This window comes from Pituophis catenifer, unplaced genomic scaffold (genome assembly GCF_029215685.1).
Source record: "Pituophis catenifer annectens isolate HBS135680 unplaced genomic scaffold, rPitCat1.0.hap2 SCAF_2, whole genome shotgun sequence".
NCBI lineage: Eukaryota > Metazoa > Chordata > Lepidosauria > Squamata > Colubridae > Pituophis > Pituophis catenifer.
The window spans coordinates 242534658-242555157 of NW_027256882.1; the positions used below are offsets into that span (position 1 = coordinate 242534658).

General features: G+C 40.0%; 1 protein-coding gene across 3 annotated transcripts in view; it reads right to left on the minus strand.

Moving 5' to 3' along the window:
* The window catches only part of SRFBP1 (serum response factor binding protein 1), a 55389-nt gene that overhangs the window by 18759 nt on the left and 16130 nt on the right, over nt 1-20500 (minus strand). For 2 of the 3 annotated variants that reach the window (XM_070935710.1, XM_070935708.1), the window contains exons 2-3: nt 9584-9672; nt 5454-5526 (exon numbers count right to left, since the gene is read on the minus strand). In XM_070935710.1, the coding sequence (XP_070791811.1) occupies nt 5454-5526; nt 9584-9672 (162 nt within the window). Of the gene's footprint in view, nt 1-5453; nt 5527-9583; nt 9673-15182; nt 15298-20500 lie in introns of those variants that run through there. The other variant, XM_070935709.1, reaches the window with a different exon arrangement.

Here is a 20500-nt window from a genome sequence, read left to right on the forward strand (position 1 = left end):
CACTGAAGTGAATATAGTAGTGTCTGTATCTGTGTGTGTATGTGTGTGTGTGTACACACACCCCCTCAATAACCTTGGCTGATCTACTTATTGATGGATTTAAATATTGATTCAATAAAGTGAAAATTATAGGGACCTTATAATAGAACAGAATGTAAAAAAAACAAAAATGCAATATTATAGACGTATAATATATACATAAATACATACAAGTGCTCGAAGAAAAAAAAGAAACAAAAAGTTCAACCAGCAGGTCAGCCACTCCTATACTTAGTACTTGAAGAAAAAAATCCTCAGATCTCTAAAGGCAGGCATGAGTTGGAGTATCCTCCTTCAAAAGACAGGAAGATTTGACAAAGTGTATTTACTACCTTTAATTTATTCCTTTAATTTCCACACCTGACAGCCTAAATCTGGTTGACTTAACCTAACCAATGTTCAGGAGACAAAACCTTATAAAAACAAGTACGGAGAGAGAAGTGGTTGCTACAGCTAAATACGTTCAGGGATAAAAGCAGGGGTGAAATTTACTTACCTTTGCTACTGGTTTGCAAATGTGAGTGTGCACGTGCTATGCTCGCGCACACCTCCACGCATGCACAGCCTTCTGTGCATGCGCAGAGAATCAAAAACGGGACATGATGACGTCCAGGCGGGTGTGCAGAGCCTCCCGCCACCAGCGCTACCAGATCGTGCGATCTGGATAGATCTGGCTGAATTTCACCACTGGATAAAAGGAAAAAAAAAATCTGAAACCTGTGTGAGGTAAAGCTAAAATTAGTAGATAACTTTAAAATAAATATAAGCCTTGATAAGGCAAATAAATATGCCTTACCTGGGGCCAGATCCATGTTATAATGCAGAAGAGACTTAAAATGAATATAAAACTGAAACCTTTTTCTTTTGGTATTATTGGGTGAGGAACTGGAAAAAAGATTTGGAGCTTTGTTATTGTATATGTTAAGTGCAGAAATGGAAAGATACGTCAATCCCCACAACAGAAGAATGGATGGAAAAAGTGATGGAACTAGCAGAGATGGCAAAATTGACTATTTTAATTAGTGAAAGAATATATCCAGCTTTATTTCTACCCGGAAACTTTTTCTGGAGTTTTTGATTTGAGACAGAAAAAGATGATATCTTGACTTTGGATTTTGCTGATTAGTTTGCTGTTATAGAAAAGGCAAGTAATTATTAAGTTGGTAAAGTTGAAGCTGTAATTCTATTTTGTACTTTACTGAGCTGAAAAAAGTTGAAGACAAAAAAAATTGGAAGATAATGAATCACGTAACTTGAACGTGATCACTCCTTGCTGATGCACGAGGTATCTCAGGGTGGGGAAGGCCATGGGGGGCCTAGTGCTTCCGATCACAAATATTTGTAGATCACAAATATTTTTTATCAGTGCAAGTCTGTATTTGCATATCACAGAAGATCGTCCATCTTAAATATAAATCATTGTTTCCAAAATTAGAAATTAATTTGCTCAGAGTTATCCACCCTCCCAAATTACTAGAATATTCATTATTTGGGATGGGTTGGTAGTGGAACTGAACTGTTTGCAGGGCTTTTGCTTAGCTTGACAATTCCAATCTAAATACTGTAAATAACCGGAAGAAGGTAAAGTCAAATACTGGTTGGTTGTTGTTGTTGTTGTTGTTGTTGGTGTGTGTGTGTGTGTGTGTGTGTGTGTGTACACACACACAGAGACAGACATATACATACACACATATATATCTCTTATCCAAAGATCTTTATAGATTTCATCATGTAGTTACTAGAGGTTGAACTTGATTAATAGATTTTATTTTAAAAAATAATGAATCTGCAAGTCTGTAGTATTTACTTAATCTATTTCAAATTTTAACTGAAGACAGTGATTATAAATGTCACTTTTTAACTTTTAAGTACCATTAATCTCAATAGTGGAAAATTCCTTAACCTCAGTTAAAAATAATGAGAGAATATTTATTTCCAGGGGGGATGAGTTCATAGAAAAAATAATTAGTTTTCATTTTCTTAATAGTGTTTAAGAGACAAACAAAAAAGTTTTGTTTTTTTAGGAGTATCATACTCTAGTGTTTAATGTTACATTTTATCTTATGAATATAGTGTGAAATACCATAGTTTAAATGATTATCCATGAAGACTAACTGAGAACATTTAACAGCAAATTCTATTAAAACCATTTTCTAGCAAGGTTCATAATGTTCTTTGTTCCTGGTATTTTAATATAAATGCCTCATACAGTTCTGATGAAATAGTCTGAAGAAACTATAAACACTTTTCTGTTCCAATAGCTTCAAGAACTCCTGCAAACAATTAAACCCAATTTTTCTCATCCACTTAGTTCATATTTATACCATGTTGTTTCCTCACAAACGGGCATTTCTAGGTTTTAAATAAGTAATGCTGAATATTTTAGTTAAAAAATCTTACTAATAGTAGTTATTCTTCCTTAATAAAAACATAAAGGGGAAGAGATCTCTCATACTTTGTTGCAATGCATTTTAAAGAGTAAATCTGATATAGTTAAATATAAACTATATCTTTTGGATAGCAAACTGAGGGTAACACAAATATTCAAGAGGCTAGTATTTATCGATGTGCTTTAAATACAGTAGTGACTATTCAATAGTTCTTCATATTCCATGCTACTTGCAACTGACATCATCTTTTGGTGTGTATCCATGCTTTTAAATGACACTAATTTAAACAATATTAAAAACTGGCATGCTGCAAAACATCAGTTGCTCGGAGCCAATCTGAAATGAGCAGCATGGAATAATAGCAACAGACAGATAAATGTAGGTACTTTTTAATTTAAAAAAAATTATTTGGACTCCATTAGAATTCTGGAGAAGCGTCAATAAAATTAATAGCTAGCAGCATTCTAATATTTCAGGAATTGTTACATCCATTTGTAAATGGGTATTCTCTCTATAGTCTCCTTTTAGTGTTTCTACTTCAAATTTCACTTGTGTCCAATGGTCTAAGATGATCAAGGACTTCCTCTTTATAAAGAATTGTATTTGCACATATCAGAAAGTTAGAATTCATCAAAATTTCATCTTGTAGCAATGAATAGAATGCTGGTGGGTGCTCTAACAGTCCAGCTGGCTTTTTTAAGAAGTGGAAACACTCCCAAATGACTGTCAGCTGATCTGCAATTTATCACACTAAACTTTTTTTCAGAACCAATTTGAGCCAAATAAATTTAATATAATTTGCAATTCTTGCTCTGATAGTTTCACACTATCTCATACAAAATAAAATATACATAAAATAAAGGCAGGATTAAAAATTTGACAATATTTTAGGGTAATCATTTTCTTTCAGCACAACCCATCTCACAAGGTTCTTATTGAGAAAATAGTAGGAAGAACAGTTTGCTGCCTTGAGTTATTTATAAAAATAATAAACGCAGGCCATAAATACTTGCCCAATGAGTAACAATAGTAGAGATATATCTTAAAATTCTCCAGATAACAAAGCATTTTACCAGCAGTCTTTGGTTAATGAGTATTCATTCAATGACTGTTTGAAATTACGACATTGCTGAAGTAATAACACACCTGATCCTCAAAGTTATGACTGTTGCAGTGCCCCTGTGGTCATATAATCAAAATCTAGGCACTTGGCAGCATGCCCAAATTTACAATCACTGGGTATGCTTTAACTCTTCCCATCCACCTATCTTCTTCCCATTTTTGACCCTTTGTGTGCCCTACATTCTGCCACCTCTGCTGTCCTCATCGCCTTGCACTCTGCCCTAGACCCGTGCTCTACTGCCCTGATGGCCTGCACCACCACTATCCTTCACTCCTCTGCCCCTGTCATCCTACAGCCTACCTCCCCCCCGCCCTATTCCTTTGCCTCCACCAGCTGACCTCTGCCATCTTCTTCCTCCTGTTGCTGATCATGTATGCCTAGCTTAGCCTTCCACAAGACTGCTGCTAGCTATATGAGGAATGCTGCATGGCACTTTGAGATGCCCACATGTGGATAGCAGATGCTTTGCAAAGAGCTGGGTGAAACTAAATAGTGGGAAGAAAAAGAGACCAAAGGTCAGATGGTGCAACAACAGTGACATGGATGAAAGGTGGATTCCAACGTGACGTGCAGTGATGCGCAGGACAGCAGGAGTGGTGGAACATAGGGTGGCCAAAAGGGCAGAGACAGGGCAAATTAGATGGGGGGGGGGGGGCGGGGGCGGAAACAGGCAAGCACGACAAGGCAAGAGAAGTATGAGGTCCTAACAGTGGCATGACTGGCACATTCCTGGCTAATGACCACAAGTGAGACAACTGAAACTGCTGTTGCTAAACAATATGATGTTACACCTAATGACCACATTGCTTAGCAATAGCAATTCCAGTCCCAATTAGCTTCCTTAAGCAAGGACTATCTGTATTTACATGTAATAGGTTGAATTGGAGAAAAGGCATCTAAAATGTAAAGACTTGAAGCTCCACTCTATTGCTTTTGCAAAGGTGGGATGGCATTATATACAATTATATAAAAAGGAGATTTCAAGCATGGTAAGTATACAAAGTCCTCAATATGTATTGTTTTGAAGGCTGTCCCACACCATTTTAACTAATTCTATAGGCTACAAACTTGAAGAGACTGTTTTAATCTATTATTAATTAATCCGGTTAAAATTTCTCAGTTTGAAATATTTGCAAGGATTAGTATGAAAAACTAAATTAACATTGCTGTTCTAATTATAACACAAAGTTAAGCATTCATTAATAGGGAAAAAGAACATTCCTGCAGTTTAATCATAAGGGTAAACCTCAAAGATTATTCTTATATTTTGATGTATGATACAAATACATTGTATAATTAACAGTTCACTGCTATAAAAATATTTGCTGAGAGCTTGCCAGACTCTTAATGGCCCATCATGTCTGTGTAAGAGAAATAAAAGACTTGCAGAAACTAATGAATGCCTTAGTTTAGGAGGAAAAAAAATGCTATGGTTTCAATCCACTTTGTCAGTTGCTGCTTTGTGCATTAGAGCAGTGACACCACCACACAAAAATTTAAGGAGTTGGCAAGAAACAGACTAAGAACTATGATGTCAGCCACTGTAATGACCATCCATGCTTTTAAGCAGCAGCCGCGCTTAACGAAACTGTTAACCTCAAGAATGGAGTCTGAGATTCATAGTAAAGTTGGAAAAATGTAATTTTGGAACACTTAAAATCAAACGTGACTATCACCTTGACAATTATACCAATAAACAATAAATACAAATTTACAGTAGTGTCTCATCAAATTTACAGTCTGGTCCTTTCTCAGACATAAATAGACAAACCTGGCATATACAAGAGCTAAAGCCACAAACTCACTTAAATGAAAAAGCTTTGAAAACCAAAAGTTTCAAAACTATATGTAGAATTTAAATTGCATGCAATTTGAGCTGTTTACAATAGGCATGGCACTACCTTCATGGCATGAATTTCTTCTAGTAATCTTTGCGCACGTCTCTGGTTTTTCAGCACTGCATCTTTAGTACCCCTGAAAAAGAAAGGCATGTACTTCATACTGTATTAATGTGTGTACCTACATATGTGATCACAAACATTTATCCTCTATGTCCCCCACCTTTCTTAAATCATTTAGGGAAATGCTTTGCTCACAGCATTACCTTTGAAGATCTGAGAAAGCTGCAATCCTTGTCATGTGGAGTAGTGCTCTGAAAAGCCATCTAATTGGTTTCCAAAACTCTATCATTTATCAATTAACATATTTTACAGGCAATAAAGTAAGTTATGTTTAAAACTGTAAGAATGCTTGATGTTATATACTGTGCATAACATTACAGATAGTTCTTGACTTACTAAGACAAATGAATCCAGAATTTGGGTCATTAAAAGTCACTGAGATTGTTAAACCGGTCACCATGTGATATGGCTCGATTTTACATTTTTACATGGTTGTAAATCAAGCCATTGCAGGCATTAAGCAAATCCAGAATATTCAATGGGCATTTTCAACTATTTGAAGGATGCTTCAACCGATCATAAATGTGAGCTGGTTGCCAGGAGCCTGAAATGTAATCACATAACTGCACAGGAGGGCCCAGTAGTCTTAACTAAGTTGAAATGGTCATTAAGCAACTGATCATAAGACAAGGATCATCTGTATATGATTCACTGATTATATCCGATCAAATTGTTCTCTACTGTTAACAGATACATAGATTTTCCTCTATAGTGATCTGTCTCTAACCTTCAGGTCTTCTTGTGGTAACTGAGTAACTTCAAAAAGACCTAGCTTTTTGAAGTAAAATATTTTATACTCGATCATTTGTGTTTTGAGTAAAAACTCTGGGTGATTTGTTGAACAATCCATTTGATTGTATTCTTGGCTGACTATGGCATTCCCAGGAATCTTCTCCAATACCAAACTTCAAAGGCATCAATACTCTATTTGTTTCTTCGCAATCTAATATATGCTTTTATAGAGTGTTACTTCCATAGAATATCACCAAATTCTGATCTCTGTAAGTAAAGACACATTTTGCATCTCAATATTTTTTCCAAGGTCTTCATGGCTACTCTACCAAGTGCTAGTCTGTGGCTTACTTCTTGACTGCTCATTTATGTTACTGATGATTGATCCTAAAACTCAGAAGATATGTATCACTTTAGTAGTTTTAAAGTCAGTTCTAAGGTTGGCTGTTCTACTATTATATTTATGTTTTTATATTTAAGTTTAGTTCCATTTTTCCACTGTTTTCCAACTTTTATCAATAGAACTTGCAGAGATTTTGTATTATTGGCTATCGCAGTAGTGTCATCAGAATAGTGCAGATTATTGGTATTTCTTTCTCTAATTTTAAAATCATGCTCAGTTTTTTCCCAATCTTGCTTTATTTAATTTATATTCAGCATATAGGTTGGATAAATAAGAGGATAATATGCAGCCTGTTCTTATTTCTTTACCAACCTGGAGTCAGTCTGTTTCATTATGTTCTATTCATACTAGGACTTTCTGTCTATAGACAGGTTTCACCTGTGGACAATGAGATGTTCTGGAATTCCCATTTTGCTAAGACCTAACAGACTAACATCAACAACAGCCTAATATCATCAACATAATCAATGCCCTGTCAGGTTTCTTTATTGCTATTCTTTGGCCTTTTCAATTATTCATTATACATTGGTTATAACATCTTGTGTTTCTTGTCTTCTCCAAAGCTGTTTTGAGAACCTAGTATTTCTTTTTCCATTCAGGACTTTAATCTGTGTTGGATTTTCCTCAGTGTTTATTTTACTAGCATGCAAATGACAGTGCTTGTCAGGTCTGCCCAACTCATAGAGGAGAAATGGCCAGATTGATACCTTAAAAAATAATTACGTGTCACAAAGAATAACTGGCATGCCAATCAGCTGTTTCGCAGCAGCAGAAATAGAGCTGGCAATGTCTGTGAGGCCTGGAGGTGCTCTACAGAGTAGAAGTGGTACAAAAGCTAAGGTGATGGTGATGTCGGGCTGTAATGAATTGGTTACTTCAAAGAACACTGATGGGCTGCACAAGGCTGGTTGGTGTGTGGCATGTGTCTCATGGGCCATATGTTCAGGCCTAGCATGTGTGTGTGTGTATTATTCCAAAAGATGTTATCTTATGCAGGCCTAATGTTGATACATACATTTTTACCGTGAAAAGATGTCTATAACAGTACGTTTAATGATTATGTTTGGGTTCTTTTTAAAGTTATGTAATTGTTTACATGTACTTCTTTGCTAAGTTTTAGATGCTTCTATGACTTTAAGGACCAGTCAATAGTTTTATTTACAATGTTATCAAAAATATCTCCAAATTTAATTGCAACTTTTATATTCCTGATCCTAATTTAGAACTCACCTGCTTGAATAGAATGTTATTTTTTCTGGAAACCTATGAATCTTTTTAACCTTGATGAGATCAATTAACTGCTAGAGATGTGCTTCTCAAAAGACAACCATATTCATATGATGTGGTGTTCTACTATAATGCCTCCCTTTGAAGCAGAAATTATTTCATGTATTAAATTTATTGTGGTTCTTGCTCGGCATGTTCTTTTGAATTACATTCCAAGTGTTTGGAAACTATGAGTTCTACTAAAGTAATAGCCTACTATTCCTTAAAGATTTTCACACTGTACAATGTTTAAAATCAGAGATATGAAGTCTTTTTTTAAATAAATTTTAAAAAATACATGGTTTTATGTAATATCACTTATGGCCATTATAATTTTTTTACATGTTATGCTTTCATATAGACCACCCACCCACTCTTTGTTAGAACAAAATCCATAAAACCAATTCCCTCCAAAAGAATAAAACCAAGTAATTCACAGAAAACACTGTATTACATATACAAAAAGTCATGCAGTCCAATTTTAAAACACATCATTAATCTTTGACCACATAAAGTAATGTTGTATCCTTCCGTTATACCACAAGACTGAAGACAGATCAGAGACTGAAAGTGAACAAATTTCACCGATCCAAAATAAAATCCTACGCTGCCTTTTCAAAAATATAGCAATCTTTTCTTTGCTGTTCTCCATATTTGGTAAATCAATAATTCTTCATACAATGAAATTCTTTGGTATGTAGTTCAAAATTACACTCATTTTTTAAAAATAATTCTGCTCTTTGAAATGTTGTATCAATTTATAGATATTTAACCAGTACAGAGCAAATGTGAAATATGTCCATATCATTAGTGCCTCTGTTCATTTCTTACTTCCAGCCAGGGTGGATTTGATTTAAATCATGATCTAAATCATTAGTAAAAAGGCTTGATTTAATAATAATAATAACATTAACATAGTTGGAAGGTACCTTGGAAGTCATCTAGTCCAACCCCCTGCTCACGCAGGAGATCTATACTAGGGATTTGAACCACCAAACTGCCGACTTTTCTGATCGACAAGCTAAGTTTTAAAGAGCAACTGTCATCTCTGTCCCACAGTGGCTCCTCCTCTGACCTGCTGTTGACTCACCGACAGTGCCAATATTGCATAGCCTCATGCTACATAACTAAGGTCCATTGCACGCTGAATAAACTAAATTGTTAATGTAGCTTAAATAGAAAACTATCTTTAGATAGATTTTTACTCCAAATGCATTTTATTAAAATAAATTTGATAAAAATAAAAAACCCCATTTAAAAAAATCTGTTTTAAATTTTAAAAATCTGGTTTTTTAAAAAAAAAAATCATCAATTTTTATCCACCCTGTTTCCAGCATATTGAGACTGACTGATAGCCAATTCTTTTCAACAACAAAAAATCAAAATACCACAATATTTGACAACTGCTACATTTAATCTAAATTTCATTAAAGATAAACCCATCCACATAGGAAGGAGAAAGATATGACTATCAAACTATCACAAAATAGGGTTTCAGGTATTATAATTTAAATTTTAAAAGCATTCAAAATATGAGGACATGTTTGCCTTGAATTAGCCTTCTTCCACCAAATACAGCAGCCTACATGATCAGAAATCAGACACAATTATATTTGGTCCATTTATTCTACACAAAAATCAAAGTAGTATAAAAAAGAGTTAAACTTACTTTTTTGCCTTCAGTTTAGCAATATGCCTAGTTAGTTTCCGAATTGTTAAAACTCTGATTTTCTTCACTTCTTTTCTCATCTTGACAACCTATGAATGAAAAGGGGAGGAAGAGATGTATTCTCATCAATATACTTTATTCTAAAATACTAGTTTATCACTCCCTAACTTACCAAAATTTTCAGGTAATGTTCTCATTGAAGTCAAAAAGTTTCTCCAAAATTGTCAGACAATTAAGGAATACAGGTAGACCTAACTTAACAACGATAATTGGGAGCAAAATTTTCATTACTAAGTGATGCAGTTGTAAAGCAATGCTACATGACTGCATCACTTATTAATGGCAATCCCAGAAGAATTTGGCTTGGAAAAATGGGTCATTTTTTAACATTTTTTTTACACATTACATTTCATAATTTTCTAATGGATGTAATTGTTTCCAAAAGTATTAGAGTTTCAGTAGTTAGATCTTGTCCATCCAACAAATTACTATATATGTATATTACAAAGTTACCTGAATCAGTATTTAATATTTGATAATAGTATTATCAAGTAAGATAATAGGTAAGCATGATAATATAAGTCCAGATATGAAAAACCAAAATCATCCCGCATTAATTGGTAATTATATTTTCTATAAAGATATTCTTGGAATCAAAGGGTACCACAGAAATTTTCTAAACAAAGGATATGTTTTCTGAAAATATTTTCCATGTATATAAATTTGAATTTCCTCAGAATATAAATTAATCTCTTATTTTGAGAGCATTCATCTTTCCCCAAATTTTAATGAGGAGTTTAATGACTCACATCTATCAATATCTGAAGAATTTTTTTTATTAACTGTTACTGAATTATATCATTTGGTACACATATACCTAAATACATACCTAGATACAGTTGCAAGAAAAAGTATGTGAACCCCTTGGGATTATGTGGAGTTTTGCATGAATTGGTCATAAAATGTGCTCTGAACTTCATCTAAGTCACAACAATAGAAAAACACAGTCTGCTTAAAATAATACTACCCAAACATTAGATGTTGCCATGGTTTAACGGAACATAACATGTAAACATTCACAGTGCAGGGAGGAAAAAGTATGTGAACCTTTGGATTTAATAACTGGTTGACCTTCCTTTGGCAGCAATAACCTCAACCAAACGTTTCCTGTAGTTGCAGATCAGACCTGCACAACGATCTGTAGTAATTTTGGACCACTCCTCTTCACAAAACTGTTTCAGTGTAGCAATATTCTTGGGATGTCTGGTGTGAATCGCTCTCTTAAAGTCATGCCACAGCATTTCAATCGGGTTGAGGTCAGGACTCTGACTGGGCCACTCCAGAAGACGTATTCTGTGCTGTTGAAGCCATTTGTTTGTTGAATTACTTGTATGCTTTGGGTCATTGTCCTGTTGCATCACCCATCCTCTGCGGAGCTTCAATTGGCAGACAGATGGTCGTACGTTTTCCTGCAAAATATCTTGATAAACTCTGGAATTCATTTTCCCATCAATGACAACAATCTGTCCAGGCCCTGAGGCAGCAAAGCAGCCCCAAACCATGATGCTCCCTCCGCCATGTTTTACAGTGGGGATGAGGTTTTGAAGTTGGTGTGCTGTGCCTTTTTTTCTCCACACATAGTGTTGTGTGTTCTTCCCAAACAACTCAATTTTGGTTTCATCTGTCCACAGTATATTTTGCCAGTAGTGCTGTGGAACATCCAGATGCTCTTTTGCAAACTTCAAACGTGCTGCAATATTTTTTTTGGACAGCAATGGCTTCCTCCGTGGTGTCCTCCCATATACTCCATTCTTGTTTAATGTTTTCCTTATTGTAGATGTGTCAACAAAAATGTTAACATGTGCCAGAGATTTCTGTAGGTCTTTAGCTGACACTCTAGAATTCATCTTTACCTCACGAAGCATTCTGCGCTGTGCTCTTGCAGTCATTTTTACAGGACGACCACGCCTAGGGAGAGTAGCAACAGTGCTAAACTTTCTCCATTTGTAGACAGTCTGTCTTACCGTGGTCACATGAATATCAAGGCTTTTGGAGATACTTTTGTAACCCTTTCCAGCTTCATGCAAGTCAACAATTCTTGATCGTAGGTCTTCTGAGAGCTCTTTTCTGCGAAGCATGGTTCACATCAGACAGTGCTTCTTGACACCAGTAAACCCAAAACAGGTGTGTGTTTTTAAAGGGCAGGACAGCTGTCAGCAACATATCCAATATCATCACACTGATTGGAGTCAAGGTTGCCTCACTCCTGGCTCCAATTAGCTCTTGGAGAAGTCATTAGGCTAGGGGCTCACATACTTTTCCTTCCTGCACTGTGAATGTTTACATGTTATGTTCAATTAAACCATGGCAACACCTAATGTTTGTGTAGTATTATTTTAAGCAGACTGTGTTTTTCTATTGTTGTGACTTAGATGAAGTTCAGAGCACATTTTATGACCAATTCATGCAAAACTCCACGTAATCCCAAGGGGTTCACATATTTTTTCTTGCAACTGTATGTAATAGATCCAGTACAAATACAAATTGATATTCCTTAAATGAATGGGTAACCCATTTTTTACCTATTGGTATCAATTTTGATTTGGACCAACTAAGAGACTATCCTGCTATTTTGCTAAATCATCCATCTTTTTCATCAAAACTAAGCAGCATTACTTTAACTTCTATCCTTGATAACCAAACTTTTGAAGGAGTCCCCCATATATAATGGATATAAAAAAATTTGAACTATCATTAGCAAGGGAATGCATAGCTGATATCTGTTAAGTATACTTTTAGAAAAGAGAAGGTAAACTTTTTTAATTTGAAGATGTATGAGTCTATTGAGCCAGCCATCTTGAGCAAGCCAGTAAAGGCTCTATGCCAAACATCTGTGAAATGCCACTCCAAAAATAAGCATTCTTAGCCACGCTCACAGAGAAAATTCACAATTATACAATTGCAGCAATTGAAAAAGCACTAAATTGAGAGGACTCCTATATTTCAGGTACCAGCCTGGAAATGCTATATTTTAGGGGCATGAATTGTATTCCTCATGCTGTTCAGTTTTCAAAAATTGAATTAAATATAGAGAAATGGCACCTCAAGTAAAATTTGATTTTAAAGAGGAAATAAAAATTATAAAAATTCTTAAGAAGTTAACTGCCTGGTAGAAAGGTAGCTTACATCTTCAAAACCATAAGCCATAAATAGAAAATTAGTCCAAGGTGACTATTTCACATTAACCAATACTTTCTTAATATAAACAGGAAGCACTCTTTTTAAAGAAATCCTCTTACAGAGTGCACATTTAAATAAATTATCCCTGCAATAGTAAATACTTGCCTTTAAATATTATTCATGATTATGTTTAAGGAAATACGTTCAAACCCACATAACTTCAATAAATAATCATGTAAAAAGGAAAAATATTTTATTTAGAAGCTTACTTGGCTATTTTAGGTATGGATATGAAAAGTGGAGTTTATTTATAAAAAGTATCTATGATAAATTAAATTGGGGTTCTCATTACAAGTTTTTGGCTAGGCTTTAAAAGCCTTCCATCAAGTATTCTGGTCAACAAGGTTCACCTCCTACCAAGTTTTCTATCATATTTTGCCCACTCATCCATGTTTCTCATCATGCATTAAAACAACCTGGTGCTTCAACTTTTTTAAAGCCATACTTAGCCAAATGTCTCCTGACATTGAATTTTGGCATGGAATCAACAGTTAAACAAGTACAGCTCTTATGCTCACAGAATGTCCATGGCATGAATAGCTGTACCAACTGAATTTCTGCCTAGCATGTAGCTTTTTAAAGACTCAAAGTCACCGTGAATAAAATTTCAAAAGCTTACATCTAGAGGAAAGAAGTACATCAACTATATTGCACAGATGTTTTAGCTGATATGAGTGAAAAGCTCACAAACTATAATAAGTAAAAGTAACAACAACCTGGCATATACAAAAACCTACAATTTAAAGAACAACAGCAGATCATTATGCACTAAAACATATATATTTAACTTTCTATCCAATATTTACTCCTTTCTAGAGCACTATGTAGAGGAAGAGTATATTTTTAGTAACTAATTCAACCAAAAGCAAATTCTGACTGTTGTTCACGAGCTTAAAAATGCCAGCCTAGAGGAATCCAAAGGGCTATTTAGTCTCACACTCTCTTCCCGCTTTGATCAAGCAAGTCACTAAAGCAACAGCACCTTCTTGGTCATGTTCTATACCATCTAATATTCACAGACATTCTGTCTCTAATTACAAAGAGAAGAAGAGAACAATCACCAGCATGTTGGATAGATTCAATTACAGTGACAAAGGATGCAAAACTAGAAGATCTCAAGACCAGGTTGGAGACAGACCACACACCTTTGTGATTTGCAAGTTTTACATTGACTTGATGACACATAATCAATCAATTATAGGTGTAGCAGCATAGGAATTGTCACTATGACATAGCCATAAATCACCTTTTACTCTGTCTATTTTTCAAATTCTTTTTCTAATTCAGTCTGGTGATTTCCACGTATTACATATAACCACTATATTTCAAATTCAAATTCCTCTTATAAAATTTTCTTACTCAGCCAAAAATACATTCTATAAAACTTAAAAAATTCAGTTTCTTGAGAATCAAATATACTTTCCAGTTTCCTCTTGCACACACACTAGAACGACAAGTATTTAATAATTATACTCAGAGCAACCCTACTACATTTTTTCAAATATGTAGGAATTAGATTGAGTTGAATGTCCCTAGGACATTCAACTCAATCTAATAACCTGCAAGAAAATTTAAGGCAAAATAAAAAGGACAGTGGAATATTAACAGAATATATTAAAAATATTTAAAAAGTTGTGAAATTATAAAAAATATATAAAAAATTATATTAAAAAAAGCCTCTCTGAATCACATCCAAATTTTATACATTGTAAAGACCTTGTATGGGGTGGCAAATATTGGAAAGAAATATTGCATTAGAATAAAATGTTATGTTTGGCTGCATTAGGGGCTTGTTTTTAAGTTGAACAGAGAAAAGACATCCAATTTAAGCTAACCCACAGCCAAAAATTTAAGATACTATTGGAAAGTTTGACCAAATGGGGGAAAAGATCTTAAAGGTATAAATAGAGTAAGCCACCATGGAATAAAAATATTACAAGTGTTATCAAGTTATGCCATCTTTCCCAGATCAGAATTTTTGTCTTGAATACCCAGCTAAAATTCCCAAAATCTAAGCAAATTTCACAGTAATATCAATCTAATAGCTATATAATAACACTGAATGTTAGTGTGTCTATAAAACAAAGTAACAGCCTTAAGTGTGATCCTAAGCATCCAATATACATTTGGAAGTCAGTATGTCAATCTTATTATAATCCTGAGAATAAATAGGCAGAAAGTTCAAAATCCCTAGCTGCTGATATTTTGCATGTGGCCTTTCAGGTGCTGCTTTAAATTGTCCAAATTACACTTCCAAGATCACTTATCAACATTATGCAACATCATGCACAAAAATTTAACACATGGCAGCACCTACATATTATTAACTACTTGCAGTCAAAAGGGACGTTGGTCTTACCGTGATACGTTCCTTCTCGTAGTGTAAAATGGGAGGTGCCAGTCTGGGTTATTCCTTGCTCTAGCTCTATGTCCTGAGCTGAAAACTTCTGAAGATCCGCCTCCCTGGTGACGTCTCTTCAGTTTTGCCAGCGAAGCCAAAGCGAATGGTACGCAGTCCAGACCAATGTACGCAGTCTGAAAGATAGAAACAACATGCTCCACCAGGGGAGCCGGTCCAGGCAGCCACAAGCAGGGTGGGGCTGGCACCTCCCATTTTACACTACGAGAAGGAACGTATCACGGTAAGACCAACGTCCCTTCTCCATAGTGTAGAAATGGGAGGTGCCAGTCTGGGATATACCAAAGACTGACCAGCCCTAAGGGTGGGAGCTGTCCTGGGCCGACGACCCCGGATCTTCATGAACCCGCTGCAGTACCCTTCTCCCAAAGGCCGCCTCCGCCGAAGCGAAGGAGTCAAGTCTATAGTGACGGATGAAGGGAGTGGGAAAAGTCCAAATGGTCGCCCTACCAATTTCTTCCACTGACGCCTGAGGAGACCAGGCCGCAGTTGTGGCAGCACTGTGGGTGAAGTGGGCCGTTATCCCGTGAGGCACCTGGAAAGCAGGAAGCTCATATGCCGATGAGAAGCACGTCCTAAGCCGGCGCCCCACCGTAGAAGAGGTCACCCTGTGGCCAAGAGTTGACGGCTGAAAGGAGACAAAGAATGCCACCATCCTTCGGAAAGAAGAGGTCCTAAAATGTAAATACGGAGAGCCCTGCTCACCTCCAGAGCATGCCAGGTCTGCTCCAAGGCGTGCCTGGGCCGAGGACAGAAGACTGGCAGGCCCAACTCCTGTGCTCGGGGAACAAGGAGTTGACCTAGGAAGGAAGGCAGGGTCCAGCCGCAGGACCACCCTGTTGGGGTGAAAAATACACAGGTCTTTCCGCACCGATAAGCTGCCAATTCCGGAATCCGTCGGGCCGACGAGACGGCCACAAGGAAGCTACCTTACACGATAGAAGACGGAGGCTAGCCTCCCTCAATGGTTCGAAAGGAGCCCTTGTTAAAGCTAGAAGAACCTTAGCGAGGTCCCAAGTGGTATAACGGTGGAGGCGGTGGTTTTAAAAATAGCCACTCCACGCAGAGAGATCTTCACCCTCGGAAGGTTAGCGAGGGAGCCCCACTTCCCAAATGTCAAACAGTGCCTAGCGCAGCTACCTGTCGCCGTAGAGTGTTAGTGGAAAGTCCCATGTCCTGTAGGAAACTCCAGAACCTCCACCACCGATGCTGAAGTTGGGCTCAACTGTCTGGAGGCACACCACCCTGCAAACCTGTTCCCCGTTGCCTCATAAATTCGCGTGGTGGAGGGCCGCCTGGCCGCCTGCATAGTCCTGATGACCCTGATCGGGAAGTTCTCCCGCCTCAAGAGGCCCTGCTCAACCTCCAAGCGGCTAACTGCAGACTCTGCGGGTTCGGGTGTTGCACCGGACCCTGACTGCGGGAGACTCGGTCCGGGGGAATCCGCCAGGGCCTGGCGACCGATGGGCCAACCAGGTCGGCGAACCAAGGCCGCCCGGGCCAGTGTGGGGCCACTAAGACCATCTCCGCCCCCTCCAAGAACAACTTTCGAATGAAGACTGGGATCAAGGGGAGGGGAGGGAAGGCGAATAGGAGGCCCCTGGGCCACGGGGTCCGCAGAGCATCCACCCCCGCCGCTCCCAGGGCAGGAAAACGGGAGAAGAAGAGAGGAAGTTGTCTGTTCGCTGAAGAGGTGAAGAGATCCACAACCGGGCAACTGAACCGGTCGACTACCTCTGCCAACAGGCCGGGATGGATCCTTCCTCCGAGGGGTCCACAGTGGCCCGGCTCAGCCAGTCAGCCTCGACATTGTCCGTCCCGGCGATGTGGTCCGCTGTCAGGGACAAAAGGTGAGTCTCTGCCCAAAGACAAAGGGTCTCTGCCACTCGCATTAGAGGCCGGGAACGAGTCCCCCCTTGTCTGTTGAAATGGGCTTTTGTCGATGTATTGTCTGTGAGAAGGAGCACAAGCTGCCCCCTCACCTGCGGAAGAAAGGTCTGGAGAGACAGGCGGGCAGCTCGGAGCTCCAACCAATTGATTTGGTGAGACAGTTCCAGGTGTGACCCACGGCCCTGAGCCACCTGGGGTCCGCAATGGCCTCCCCAGCCCATCAGGCTGGCAACCGACATTACTACCACCCTGTGAGTTCCCTGAAGAAAACACCCCTTCTGGATGGCCTCTGACATCCACCAGATCAAGGAACGGAGAACCCGAGTCGGAACTTGAACTCTGACCTTCGACGAGCTTATCCCTGCCTTCTGAAGGGGAAGCAAGAACCACTGTAGAGGGCTTGCATGGTACCTGGCCCAGGGAACAATGCTAAGACAACCTATCATTTTTTCCAACAGGTGGGGAGTCGGTCTATCTGAACCGTCTGGAACCCCTACAGTGAATGAATCAGTGTTCTTATACTGTCCTGTCTGTCTGGGGACATGAAGACCTGCCCCGCTTGCGTGTCTATCAGTGCCCCTAGGAGAACTAACCTTGTAGGAGTTACCAGATGACACTTTGCCAGATTCACCGAGAACCCATGGTCCCTCAGTACCTGTATCGTAGTGTCAAGTCCTGTTCCGCTCGCCACTGGGAGGACGCCTGTAGGAGCAGATCTTCGAGGTAGCATTGAATTCTGATGGGAAGAGACCTGAGATACGCCGCCAAGACAGAGAGAACCTTGGTAAACGTCCGGGGGGCGGATGTCAGCTCGAACGGCAGGGCAAGATATTGGTAGTGACGGCCTCAATAACAAAACCTCAGGTATTGATGATGCTCTGGCCGAAAAGGAAAGAGGAGGTATGCTTCGGTCAAATCTATGGAGGCTAAAAGTCTCCCTCCCTGATTCCTGCTAAGATGGAATGCAGGGAGTGCATTATGAACCTCCGGTAAATGAAAAACTCGTTCAGACCTTCCAGATTTAGAATTGCCCTCCACCCCCCCCCGAGGCCCTTGGGAAGACAATAGCCTGGAATAGAAACCGCGCCCCCTCTGCCCCAGTGGAACCAGCTGAATGGCCCAAATATCCAGCACTGCTGGATAGCTGATTCCATGAGTCCCCGCCTGGACGGGCCTCCAGAAACAGGGCAAGGGAGGAAAAGCCTCGGAGGAGGTGAAAGGAATTCGAGGGAGAGCCCTGCTCTTACCGTCTCCCTCACCCAACTGACTGTTGGTAGGTCATCCCAGCAGCCCGCAAACAGGGTGAGCCTGCCCCCAATAGGAGCCAGAGACAGACAGTCACTTAGATCTTCTGGCTCCTCTGCCGCCAGAGCCCCTAAAGGGCTTGATGGGCGGCTGATGGCGACCACGGGGAAAGGCTGATCTATCTGCCTGGTAACTAGATCTAGAGAAGTGTAAGGTCCGTTGCTGACGGGGAAGCTTAGCCCGGCTCCCCCCTGGCGGAAGGAGGGCCGTCCATATTGAGGGAACGAACGGAAATCCGCTCGCCTGCCCTGGGATGGAGGAATCTTCCTCTTATCCCTCATCTCAAGAGCAGGGGATCTAAGGCTCGGCCAAAAGGGACCCCCTCCCCAAAGGGAGCGGAAGCCAACTTCCACTTGTTCTTCCCGTCCATTCGCCAATGACGTAGCCAGAGCAAACGTCTAGCTGTTACTGACGAAGCCATGGCCCTGGCAGAGAACCTGGCAGCTGTCAAGGTAGCATCTGCCGTATATGCAGCTGCTGCTAAACTTCTAGAAAGGTCTTGATGGGCCCGAACATCATCTTGTGCCAAAGGCCCTGCCGCTGGTGAAGCCATCTGACCGACGCCCTGGTGAGAAAGGATGTAGCAGAAGAAGCTCTCACAGCCCAGGCAACCGCCTGGTGCGCGCAACGAAGTGCCGTCTCCTCCCGCCTATCTTCAGCCTTCAAGGCGTCCTCTGCATCAGGTGGTAAAACAGAAGAAGAGGTGAGAGCCGCCACCGGAGTGTCAACCTAGGGGACCTCCAACAAGTTAAGCATGTCCACATCAACTGTAAACAACTGATTGTCCAAACCTGAGGCCCTAGAAGGTAGAGCAGGGGCCGTCCACTGTCTACGGATCATGTCCAGAAACATTCCCGGAATAGGGATAGTAACTGCCTCCATGGCCTGCTCAGTGAGAAGGTAATCGTCTTGTTCTCCAGTGACCCCCCGAAACAGAGAGAGCTGGATCGGGACCCAGGCGAGCAGTGGCTCTGGCTTTTGACAGAAGGGGCTTCAAAGGGCTGTATTAAATAAACCCTTGAATGCAGGCCTAGGTGGCTGTCCTGATCCCCATCTGATATCTCTCCTTCCTCCAGGTAGTCCTCTGCATAATCAGCTAATTCAGACGGGGAAGGGGAAATCTACCCTTGGTAATCCTCAGGGAGAGGGATATAACCCTGAGACTCTACCTCTGGTCTAAAGACGTACATTTGGGCAAAAACCTGCGATTGAAGCTGCATACCCTCTGCAATGCCTTGACTGATTGCCTGCTCTACCCAGGTCTTCATGGAATTAGAAACATCTGGTTCCCCCCCTTCACCCTGGCGAAGGCCAGCCGCTGTGGGGGCATATGTAGCTTCAGGGTGTCTACTGGGCCCAGAAGGCCCTGGGGTAGGCTGAGGCTCAGGTTATATCTCTGGAGACCACTGTCTAGATGACCCAGCCACAGCAGGATAATGTACAGTCCGAAGAACTGCAGCTTCCACACCCTGGCCAGAAAGGAGATGAGAAGACACCGAAGGTAGAGGTACTGTAGGTGCATTAATGGCAGCAGCCTTTGTGAATCCTCTGTCCAAGGCACGTTGTCTAACCTGGGTAGACTTATCCTCAGCCTTGGAATGCCCTGAGCGAGCCCTGACCTTGGCCCTGATTTAATTAGCTGCTAGCAAAACATGGCATGGAAGCAGCTCTGCCTCTGATAAGAGGGGGGGGGAACAGAAACCCTCAGCAGAAAAAGATGTTTGTCTGTCAGCATCCCCCATTATTCCCAAGTCAGATAGGCGAAGTCTCTCCCAACCAATGCAGGAAAGGGAATTATACTGGCCTGAAGTGCTGACAAAGTGGCTGTTGGTAACTTTCAAAATGGCCACTTTCAACTGCCACAGTTCAAATAAAGCTGTTTGAGGAGGTAAACAACAGCAGCAGGTCAGGCTGCCAAGCAAACCCGCAGATAAACACAGAAAGGGTGCTGGTCAGAGGTCAGGCTTCGTATGCCAAACGAGGGGCCACCAGCGCTGTGGTCAAGAAAGGCCCGGGAATCAAAGCCGCCCGGGCAAATTGGCGCCAGAAAATGCGCGGGAACG